We start from the raw sequence: 12,581 nt of genomic DNA on the forward strand, positions 1-12,581 counted from the left end.
TGATAAAGGTTGGATCCCTCTTAACATAGTAGTTATCTATAACCTCCTTAATACTCTATATTCTGTCTCTTATGATCACTACTGTTCCCGGAGTTTTGTGTTTGTAATGACAAAAATTGGGTATCCCATTGTTCCCTATCGTCTGTACTTGCAAATATTCATGTAATAGTCTGCATATAACATCATTTATGATATTTTTTAAATCATAATTCTCGTAGCAACTATTTATCATAGACATTTCATATATCATATGCATGAATCAGAATAAATGAATACCTGTAAGCAATAATTCCATAAACATGTTTATCAGAATTATAACATAGTAATATCATAAGTATCATAAGTGACAAATTAAGTTTGCTTTCATACATCGTATGTAAATATTTATCCACAATATGCATGACATCTTAAATGCAATTGTGTCAGATATAAGCACATGAGCACATATAAAGAGTTATTTTTCTTTAGTTAGCATGAGATTATTTCACTCGAATTAACGGACCAGTCCTACGATGAATTTCCCCAAGCTCGGCTCGAGCTCGCCGACTAGTGCAAACAACCTGAATTTTGTAAACGTCGAGGATTTTCAAGAATTCTCGACTTATATCATGATTTAACCATAATCAAAATTTTCTTACCTCAAATAGGCTTCTCGGCATAATCAACTCTTCTCTGATACTTCCTATTCCTCTTTCTCATTCCTTTCTCTTTAATCCTTCCCTGCGACTCGTGACATAAATCTACTGGAGAGTGCGGCTCTTTCTTTGCCAGTCCCTTGGTTGTTCCTGCAAAGCTACAACAATTAGGAACACGTGGAATGCCTTAATTTGTGAAAAATATCAAAACGGAAATGCAGCGAAGGAAATGAATGCCTGAAATATAATGAAAAGTAAGGTTTATACACGCTGTCTTTCTCTCGGAGCTCCCAGCTGAGAGCTGGAACTCTCGACCTAGCCGCTTGCCCCGCCTTGCTTTAGTCCTGGGTCGCAGGGCCCTTCAGACGAGCAAAGATTGAAGGTGGGAGGGGAGAATTGAAGGGAAGTGCCACATTTAAGTTGGATTCTGATAAATCCCAGCCATTTGATCTTATCCAACAATGACATGCACGATTTAATGCAGGAGAGGAAGTTGGCTAGGAATAGTGCTGATGATACCGGAGTTAACCCAAACAACTATAGACAAGCAAATATTATTACTAATAAGGCCAATAAACAATTACAACTGACACATCTGAAAGGAAAATAACAAACTCAACAATCTAACTCAAAATAGGGTGGATTTCGAGGTGGTGGTGATTGGTGAGGAGTGGAAATTTGATGTATATTGGACGAGTTGGTTGGCAAGTAGAAAACAACAAGACAACAATTTTCTGGGTTCTAGACAACAAGTACACAACAAATATTGACCGGGATGACAGCATTTGGGAGGGGCTGGGACAATGGCTAGGAGGCGGTGATGTGGTTCAAAATGGCTGGAACAACAATCAAGGATGCAGAGGGGTGTTTCTTATGGGCTTGGACAATGTCTAGGTGGCGGTGAAGTGGTTCAAAATGGCTGGAACAACAATCAAGGATGCAGAGGGGTGTTTCTTATGGCCGGAACAGTAGCAAGGCAGCAAGGAAACTGGATATGAGTGGCTGGAAAATCAACTAAGAGAGGTTGTTGGAAAGCAGAAATTGCAGAAAAAAACTCAAAAGAGGATGGAAAGCAGAAACTACAGAAAAAACCCAAAAGAGACTGTTTCGAGTGGCTGCAGCAGGGAAGAGGTGGCCGCAAGCGATTTGGGAGGATGCAGAAGGGTATAGGGGAAGATAATCACCACCTCGAGAGATACAATTGGAGCACCACCATTCCCTCAAATACAACTCTCGAAGGGAGAAATGGGCATCAGCAATTGTCCTAAATAAACTCACACAAAAATTAAATCTAAAACATCTATAATCCAAATAAATAATAAGAGAGGATAACTAGGATTTGCCAAGAAGAATGACTAACTCCTCGAAAAGGAGAAAACCTGGACCGGTTTGGTCTAGGCGAAAGAATGGGTCACACAAAAACGATATGTGCGTGGTGCGATCTGACTTCCGTGATGCGGATCGTGTGGGAGACACTTTGGTCGCGGGGCTTCCTGCATCACACATCAATTATCATTCGCTGAATTCCATGAACTCTCACGTTAAGGCTTCAATTGCGGGTTTTGCGTGTCCCGCTCCGCGTCAGCCGGGGATTTGGGATTAATTAAGGGTTTATTTAAGTTTAATTATATTTTTATATCATAATTTTTTATCTTCTCATATGTTTAAAATTCATACATGGTGCTATGTATCCAATTGATCGATTCAAGATGTAGACTTTTATAAAATTTCATTGGCCAAATTCGGGGAATGCTAAATTTGGGATATACTTTACAATTATCAAATATTTTTCTGTTTTCTCAAAATTGGGTGTACACTGTAAATTGGGTGTTACAATGTCAAAGACTCCAAAAATATCTCACACGGGCATAACTCACTTAAGTCTTTTTGAAGTGTCCATGCTTTATAGTAGAGTTGAAAACTGATTTCTGTACAAAGAATTAGGGATCAGCATTTGCCAAATGGATTTAAAAGTTGTTTTCAGCTTGAGATAACACATGTTTATATTTAATTTTTTATATTTGTTTATTTCATGTTTGTGAGGCTTTATTATAGTGTTTGTTGGATGCATTCTGGCTAAGAATTAACTGTTGGCCCGTGCACTTACTTTGGCATTTACATTTTGAAGGGATTCATGATAGTTATTGCCAACTTTAAGTGGAAAGAAATCATAGCCAACAAAGGAGATACTTTACACACAAAATTTTGCTTTTAAGATGGCTTTCTTTTATTCTGTCATCATAAATTTTCAAGACAGCGAACTTACTAGAATTTTTTAAAGTTTTTAAGTAGCTTATTATTATTATTATTGTTGTTGTTGTTGTCTCTTACTTCTCTGTTATTTTTTGTATATTAACAGCTGTTCCAGGCAGTATGGAAATTGATAAGGAGGTCTCTATTAGTTATGGAAATAAGGGAAATGAGGTTCTTTCCATTCCCTTCTTTTTACCAATGATGATTCCTGCTATTAGGTGCCATTTATTTTAACTCTATAGGCATGTAGAAGATTAAATCTTATGTTTACTCCAACTGTTACCTTGAATGCGTTGGTTTAGTTTATTAGCTATTTCTCTTTCACTACTAGTTTTGAATTATTGTAGAATCAGGTACATAAAATTTTGAGTTAGATACGGCGATAAGCTTTGATTGTTTTAAATCGTCTTCAAATAATAAATACCGCTTTGACTCTCATGTTGCCATCTTTTTACATCTAGAAGAAGTATCCATTATTTTTAATACTTTGTGGTAGGCAGGACTCGCAAAGGTTATATTATATATTAAAGGAGGCTCTTTTTATTTTGGATCACCTACACTTTACACTGCAAGTTTTACATCTTAGTTTGTCAGTCCACAAACTTTCAAGCCTTTACATAAGCTTTCAACCTCCGACTATTTTGTTATCTTGTCTCAGGGAAGAAAATACTAATAGCTTGATTTCCCTTTCACATTAGAAAATGCCCACTAAACCCAGAGATCCTGTTATGATGGCCAACAATACGTCAGAATCCATCAGAGGAAAATATTAGTGAAGATCAGATATATTTTGCATTGGCATTTAGGTTATAATGGTCGCTATTTAGTGAAATAATGCAGCACACAAGGGTTTTTTTGACAAAATCATAATGGTGCTCCATTCCAATGGCTTAATAAAAGGCCTTAGAAAAAGGACAGTATCTATAAACAATTTGTAGTAGTTAGCCTATAAATTTTGTATTTTGATACTTTGTGGACTACAATGTAAGGTGTCCCTAAGTTCTGGGCTCTTTTTTTCAGAAGTTCTGACTACTAACTTTTGTATTTTGCAACTTCTTTCTAAGTGTATGATCTGGTCTTCCTTCAATGACATGATTTTTTGTTTTTTATCACTTGTCAGGAGCTTTTATACCTTTATGGTTTTATCATTGACGTTAATCCAAGCGACTATCTTATGGTGAGACCCACCTATATTTCTTTTACTAAATATATGGTTCATGTCTGCATTCCTTTCAATTAGCTTATGCATTTGCGTTTCTTTTTAGCATCGTAATTTATTATTTATGCCATACGATTTGAAGTTTTTGTGCTATTGGTTTCTTGTAGGTTCACTGTCCTTTAGAGCTCCTTCAGAACGCACCATTGTCTGAAAACAAGGAAAAACTCTTAGAATTACAGGTAGCTTGTTGGATGAACCGTATTTTCTTTTGTACCTAAAATGCTATGGATGATATATATTTTGTTCCCAATATAAATTAGTATATGACAATGATATAACTTTCATATTATTGCTTTTAGTAGGGACTGGTATAAATGTGATGCTATATATGGTATTTTTTTGTGGCAAATTTTGAGTTAACAATGCATGATTCCATGTTATAGCATTGTATCATGCATCTAAAATCCTCTTGCATGCCCTCTTTAAGTTATGAAACCACAAGGTAAGGGAATTGTATTTCCAAATGAAAAGTGGTGTTATTTTCTGAGAAGGTTGATCGGTCCAGCGGGATGGGTCTAGCGGGAGGCTGGACCAGACACTCCCCAGGCCAGCTCAGTTGGCCTCTCATCGCCCACATCCCTCCTCTCATCTGGCCTCGAGTCGCGCCTCGTTTCCGCCTCCCCCATGTCATCCCCAGTCCATTTTGGGCTTGAATTAGTGGTGTTGAAATTAAGGCCAAAAAAGGGCAAGAGTGATTGTTGCAACACGAGAAGGCCCAATATAATTCAAATTATTCAAACCTAGCATATTATAATGCTTTCCATTTTATATGTTTTCATGTTTCATGCCATGCTTCCAAGGTTTTGTAAAAGATCTCTAAAGATCCATCTCTAAAGATCTTTCTCATTCTTTATATGCTTTGTAGTTTTCTTATCATCCATTTCTTGTCATATTTGTCCTTTCGAGCATTTTAAGAATTAGAGCAATTTGTATTCTCCATTAAATGAACTTGTTTTGCGCTTAATATTATTTTCATGTTTTTTATATATTATTGTTTTTGTTTATTTTTCACATATTAAAATTTATTTTATTTTTAATTTTGTGTTCTTACTATTATGTAAAAATATATATTTAATTATTTGGTATTTTGGTAATGTTTTTCTTGATTTAAATCGGATTATTGTGATATTTAATTCTTGCTCTTTCTATTTTTAATAACTTATTTGAAAACTTCTTCTTCAAATTCCCATTGCAAAACTCCTAGAAACCCCAATCGATTCGTAATCGAACCCTACTTGCTAGACCTTGCCAGAGTTAACCGTTTTCTCAAAGTTTGTTAATCTAACCTGAAACGCCCCAAACTAGATCGTTGACTCCCGATTGCTATTTTGACTTAGGGTCAAAGTGATCAAACCATGATTAATTTTGTCAAAATATTCAACTCTAATGAAAAGCTGACCTAAGTAAAATAATCTTTTAAACACTAAGATTCATTACTCATCAACTTAACCCAAAGTAACATACATCTTTTCTCCCCCTATTTGTTATATTGGTCACCTACCCATAATTTCTATTTTAAAAATTTTAATCATTCCTTTCCATTTTGTATTATCTTTATCGGTCTTCTACACATAGATTTAAAAGATACATTTTTAAATAGGTATTTAGAAGAGGAAGTTTATATGATAAAATATTATTTTGGTCTTACTATCAATATGAACCAAGTTGATAGACTCAAGAAAGGAAATGTTAGATCGACTATCTCCACTGACTACCGGTCTGTCTGGGGCAGCCCCAAATTATTTATAATTTGCTTATTTGCAGATTATCCTGATAATTTTATAATCTGCAGTTTGTCCTGATAAACTTATGGGTTGTTTGTGGGACAGTGGGAGCTTATTCAAAAGAAATTATTTGCAGCTATTTTTGGATAAATGATCATTCTGTCCCTGTTAAGTAATGTTGTTTGCAACAGAACTGTCTGAACAATATAATTGATACAACAAAAACAGAAAACTAATACAGAACAATTTTAAAAAATAAGATACAGTCATCACGTAATCCTTGGATACATCCCTATAAGAGAACACAGGGACGTCGACTGAAGTCATGTACAAAATCACGAGAAAAGGTGAAACCTAAACCTGATAAAGGCACATAAAGAACACCAGGGTTATTAGGAGTGCCCCCCTTTATCACAAGGAGATAGTAATATCATGTAAGGAAGGCCGGTCGACCCTTAGGCTGCACTTCTAAACCGGTCCCAACCAATTATGGATGCTTGCTTCCCATTCAGACACGGGAGATGCATCACCCCTTCATAAATGGGAGACACCCTCCTCATATTGAGTAAGTGTATTTTATTCCTAGTTTTACATTTTTCTAGGACCGGTTGTGGCTGTTTTCTACCCCTTAGTTTCCTGTTAATTTGGACCTACCAGTTGGGTTTCTGCAATAAATATTGTTTTTTATTAGCTTATGGGAATAAACAAGTTGTCTTATTCTCTTTTATATTATATATATATATATATATATGTGTGTGTGTGTGTGTGTGTGTGTGTGTGTGTGTGTGTGTGCAAAGAGAGTGAGAGAGATAGAGAGATCATTTCAAAATGTTAGGTATAGCTCATATACCAGATAAGGGACATATGCTGGAGCGGAACAAAGCGAGCCAACGGAGCCGAGCGAGCAAGCGAAGCGAGTGAGTGTAGTGGAGCTCGCGCACGCACTAGAGCGGAAGCATCTGTCTAATCAGGGGAGTTTCGTTATGTGGGTTAGGGGTGCGGGGGCAACACCCCTGCGGTACGGTACAGGGGTTATTTTGTAATTACATATCGTACACCGGGGCTATATATATATATGCGTATTGTAACCCTAAGGGATATTGTGTAATTTGAATTGAAGGAAAAGTCGCCGCTCTGCTCCCGAGGACGTAGGCATCTTTGCCAAACCTCGTTAAATTTTTGTGTTCTTCTTCGTGATTTGCGTTTGTTTGCCCTAAATTTCTCAACACCAATCTTTTACCTTCATCATAAATTTGAATGACTCAAATTTAAAGCAGCTTTTTGTTAATTTTTACTAATTTTTTATATTAACAATTGCTTTTACCTACTTCATATCTTAATTATATAAAATTTATTATGGATGGTCAAAGATGTGGTAGAATTTGTGATTTTATTCTTCTGAATGGGCAATAGCCTCTATCTCTCCTCTCATTATGCATATATCTGTGTCCACGTGTACGGGCAGAACATTTGTGCACTCACATGTATTATCATGCTATTGAGTACTTTCTTATGCAGGCCTATATGAATAGAGGCTGTAATAAGAATGAGGCCAGCCAGCGTAGCAGTTTTAGCTGGAGTGGTCAGCGCAAGTTTCCTTCATATCTGCATAAGTTGGTTTTCCCTCAAGAATTCATGGCAGCTTTACGAACAATAACAATGAAAGAGAAAGAGATTAAAAAGGCTACTTCTCTGCTAGAAGAGGTAAGAAATTGTATAGCTTTTGAGTTGTAGACTTATTGCTGAAGGACTGCTTTTTTTTTTCCTGCCAATGGCACTAATTATAGAAATTTTTTGGGGCATTTACATACATAGCACATAATTCTTATGTATTTACATATCTCACTAAGGATAGATAATATTCGGGGCATTTACATACACAATTCTTATGTATTTACATATCTCACATATAAACTTTCATTTTTACACACAGCACTCAAAACTTTAATATCACATTCAAAATAGTAGGTAAAATATACCTCTTTATGCTTTGGTTTAAAACGACAAAGTGCTATGTATAAGAATAGAGAAAAATAATCCGCCACATTGAAAATCAAATGATATCCCACACAAGGTTTTCCTGTCTTCTATTTTCCTAGTTTCCATAACCATATGGGCCTGAACTCTTTAAACATACTGCGGACATGTTGAGGAAGACATTCGACTTTTTCTGGTAGTTGGTTTTTTTTTTTTTTTTTTGGTCAAAAACAGGACTTCTGTGTTTAACTTGAACTAGTGGCTTCTCTTGCCAACTATATTATGGGTTTTCAATGCGATGGATCCTTTTTCTCTCTTTTCATCCATATTAGGCATTGCATTAAGCATAATTTGTCATAATTCGGCCCGGGGGCTTAGAATCTTCGAGACATGAACAAACGATAAGACGGTGAAAAATGCAAGTTCAAAATTTTATTTCGAACATCCGATAAAATTAGAATTTGTTTTTTTATCGCTCGACCGCCTATTATCATCTTAGAGATTCAGAGTCACCGGGCTGAGTTGTGCCAGAATCATCTTAAAAAAAGCATAATCTTCACATGAATAGAATTGTTGTGTTTGTCCACCATTTTTGCATCCTTTGGAAACATAATATTATTGCTATTCTTCTGCCAGAGTTAAATTTCATTAAAAGTTATGGCGTGAATTTTTAAAGTTTATTTATTTCTTTGTTATTTTTTCCTACAATTGGAATGCTTTGAAATGCTTTTGATCATCATCGAGTTGATTTTTGTTACAATCATTTTCCTCATTTTATATATATAGCTTGTTGGATCAATAGATGAGGGGCAGGCATCAGAAGCAGATGTGAGAGCAGCTGTTTGGGAATCTTGTGGAGATTATGCAGCTCTAGAGCTACTAGTGGATCTTCTTCGCGCCAAGTAATAATTCCTTCTGACACTTGGAAGATTTATGCTTCTTAAATTCTATTTTTAATGTAATTTATTTGATTAGATGTCTATTAAAATTTCTTAAACAATGCTTTTGGATTTGCTCGCCTTACCTTATCTTCTCTCTGTTTTCTTGCATATATTGATTGCTGTTTCTTTTATCTGATTTCTTTATTCCCAATTTGCATTTTCTTAATCATTGAAACAGTTGCATATTTAAATTTTTATGTCTAAGAATAACTCTAATTGAGGCCGTACATAAGAAATATTCTCATTTGGGATTTAATAAAACTTTCATTGCATCATTTCATCATTTTAATTTTTTTTCTTTAGGTGCATAACTTCTACGTAGTAATGAGGTCTGTCCATACTACCAAAATCCTAGATCAAGGCAAACAGCTTAAACCAAATCCTTGATGTTTTAGGGGAGGATGATGCCGAGGATTTGCTGATTTTCCTAAAATCCAAGATCAATTTCTTTGCTTTTTATGTTTGCATTGTACTTTTTACATTCTCTTCTCTTCATTTCTTCTCATCATCATGCTGTTTCTAGTACTCTTCTTCTCTTTTTTTTTATGCTTTTTTCTTCTTTTATCTTCTCTTCTATTCTTTTCTTGTGTATTTTTCCACCCTCTTCTATTCCTCTTCTTATTCTTCTTCTTTACTCTCTTTCCCTTTCTACTAACTCTTTTTATTCTCCATCAATTATTCTTAAACAAATTATTGATTGATGGTGCATAATAGTCATTAAATTCTATTACCATAACTGTAAATTAATGGCTATTATTTTGGATCGACCACACCCTAAATATTGTATTAGTTGGAACTACGTGCACCTGACTCTAACCTGGAGAATGATACTTGTTGCGACTCCAATGATGAGGTTAAGGTGATGCACTCAGTAGGCGTTGGCGGAGCAAGAAAATTTTCGAAGAGGGGACATACAATAATTTTTTTCAAAAATTCTCTCAATATTTTTGATCCATGCTTAGGATCAGCATTGACGGTTTTAAAAAGTTTTTTGTTAAAATATGTTAATATAAAAAGGTTTGATTAAAAATTTTCAAATAATTGAATATAAAATTTAATTAAACGTTTTGGTTAAAAAATTTCCAATAATAAATATAAAATTTGAATAAAGTTGAATGAAAGGGCACGTATTATTTAGTTCAAATATAATTTTTTAATTTAATAAGAGTTTATGTAAATATTTTTTATATTAAATTTAAGAGAATGTATATCCAATTTAGGTGAAAGTAAGGTATATCAAATTTAGGTGAAGGTAAAGCCAACAAAAATTACCAGTGGGAGCGGATGGCGTGGCGCTGTGGGGGCTGTAATAAATATTAAAGTTATAAAATAAAGTTATTTTCGTAAATTTATTCGGGTGTTCTTAATTTTATTAAACCAAATACATGCACAATAATTTATGTTGGCTCCAAATTATTTTTTAAAGTAAGCGTTTATATACTCAGAAACTGAATCTGAAGTAAAAAAAATCACTGTAAATGAAATGGAGGGCTATTTCAATTATTCCTAGTTTTATAAACTCTACAAAGCATTGTTGTTTATTCTTCTCGCATGCTCAGCTGAGCCGTGGGAGCTAAACTCGCGGATGGCAGTAGTCCGAAAGAATGAAGATGTTAAAGTAGGTAGCGATGATTCTATCATCCTATCCAACAACATCAACAATATCTTATAATTGCTGAACAACAACCCTAATGCAGCGAAGATGATGACTCCAACTTGTAAAAAAAGATATTGAATGACGGTGTTAGGTTTTGCAATGGGTGCAAAGAAATGTTATGTAGTATTTGGAATGTGAATAAGTAGAGGAAGGAGAAGAGAATAACCCTCAGTATGTTAAATTGGTAAGAATTTCATCTTTGCAGACTTCTCCATAAGCCCCAAAAAATGCTCAGTAATGCTACTCACAATTCTAGTTATTTTTTTCTTGCTGATAATGTTTATTAGTTAAGCTAATTGATTTCTTTTCTTTTTTTATTTATTTACCTCATCCAACCATTTTGTTCTTGGCTCTCCTTTCCCTTTTGTTTTGAATGCCTGCCTTCAAAAAAAAAAAAAATTGTGGAATTTGTTTTACCCGAATCGACTAGAATTTATGGTGCAAATCTTTTACTTCTGTTGGTGGTTTTGCTAAAGTAGCTTTCCTTGTGCAAGGATGACGGAACTTGAAGAGAGTTCAGGAACTTTAGAGAGTGATTCCAAGCTTCTAGAGGATTTCTACAATTTGGAGCTCGAAGAATACATGAGGTATGCAGTTTGATTCTGCTATAATTGAATAATGTACTTTTTTAAATTTTGATAATATTTCTAATATTAAACATTCAAAGTTGGATGCACCTAAGATATTAGTTGTGTTCTTGATGAAGTTTGATTTTGGTTTTAGTGCTCCCTCACTATGGCCTTCAAATTTTAGATGCATTTTGAAATTTGTAAGTTGGAATAACGGACTAATTTTTTAGTAGATAAATAGCTTAGAATTCATAGAAAATGATTAGATTTTGATAAGCTTAAAAATTATCTTGATATTATTTCTAATAATTGTAATGGATGTGAAAATGATAATTATTAGTCCATATGGCTAGAAGATTAAGTGATACTTAGCTTGCTAAGCTTAAAAATATTTAGTATATTATTCCAAATAATTGGGATATTGATGGTGGAATTTCTGAAGTTAAAGTCGGCTGGTTAAAATGTAGTATTTTTTTAGTACCGCGCCATAAGAAATTATCCTGATTTTAAAAGGAAAATAATTATTAACTTTCAATTAACCTTACTATTATTCTGCATGGATTCTTAGTATTGGGGAATAAAAAAGAAAGCCGCTAATAATTAAGTGGAAGGATTAAGAATATGAAGAAGCATATTACAAAAAAAAATTGAGAAATCTTCAAGCTAAGTCTTACTATTTCTCTTCTTTCTTGGAGATAAAATGAAAATTTTTGCTAAAAAATTCTCTTATGTTAAATTTAGTTGAATTCTTAATTCCACAGGATATACTGATAGCTTTTCCTTTTATGAGTTTCATCATATATGCTGAGGTGCTTGTTCTTTATGAAAAAAGCTAGGGGCTTGCGAGCCAGCTTCAGCTCTACTCGCTAATGAGCCAACGAGTGGAGTATATTGAGCCATAAGCTCGAGTTTGAGCTTAGATATACAAGCTCAAGTTTAGTTTGGGATTGAAAAACCAAATTCGAAATTGCTGATATGTAGAAAAGGTAGCCCTTTTCATTGTAGTTGATCGATGGGTAGGGATGGATCGATAATGGTGGTTTTGTTTGAATTAGGCCTGAAGGACGTTCAATTTTGCTTCTTTTGAATAGATTTAAGAGAGGACTAAAATCCTTGGAAGTATTTGGAAGTTCAATTCTGCTGAGCTTTCTAAGTGGAAGCTAGATTCTTTGCGCTTCGAGTTGCAGAAATTAGGATTATTTTGCATGCACATATGAAATGAAAATTTTTTGTCAGGCTAATGCTGTTGTTAACATGAAAGTCTTAAATGACTCTTGCGGATGGTATATGGGGTGATTGGAGTCAAGGGCTCGAATTTTCTCCACCCTTTGGTATTGATGTTTAATAGGATTTCTATAAAAAGCTTTTTCACTAGAAGTGGTTTCACTTATTTCCAGAGTCTAAGAGTGTCAATTCAGTCCTCCACGGACTCTTTTAATAAGGGCTACTAGAGCATACTATTGCATAAATATTGAAGAAAAAGTGCATAACTCGCGATTACTTGTAACTTTTATAATCAACCATAGTTATTGTAGCATCGACTACAATTTTTGTAGCCCAACTACGGCTGGCGTAGCCTCTAATTATGACTTTTATAGCAAACTAC

At 34.5% G+C, this 12,581-nt stretch overlaps 1 protein-coding gene across 1 annotated transcript in view; it reads left to right on the top strand.

Moving 5' to 3' along the window:
• The window catches only part of LOC110032354, a 35,161-nt gene that overhangs the window by 22,377 nt on the left and 203 nt on the right, over positions 1 to 12,581 (top strand). Inside the window, exons 10-15 of the mRNA XM_020735953.1 lie at positions 2,995 to 3,059; positions 4,009 to 4,065; positions 4,215 to 4,286; positions 7,350 to 7,535; positions 8,595 to 8,710; positions 10,901 to 10,993. Of these exons, the coding sequence (XP_020591612.1) occupies positions 2,995 to 3,059; positions 4,009 to 4,065; positions 4,215 to 4,286; positions 7,350 to 7,535; positions 8,595 to 8,710; positions 10,901 to 10,993 (589 nt within the window). The remainder of the gene's footprint in view (positions 1 to 2,994; positions 3,060 to 4,008; positions 4,066 to 4,214; positions 4,287 to 7,349; positions 7,536 to 8,594; positions 8,711 to 10,900; positions 10,994 to 12,581) is intronic.

Source organism: Phalaenopsis equestris, unplaced genomic scaffold (genome assembly GCF_001263595.1).
Source record: "Phalaenopsis equestris unplaced genomic scaffold, ASM126359v1 Scaffold000930, whole genome shotgun sequence".
In the NCBI taxonomy this organism is placed as follows: Eukaryota; Viridiplantae; Streptophyta; class Magnoliopsida; order Asparagales; family Orchidaceae; genus Phalaenopsis; species Phalaenopsis equestris.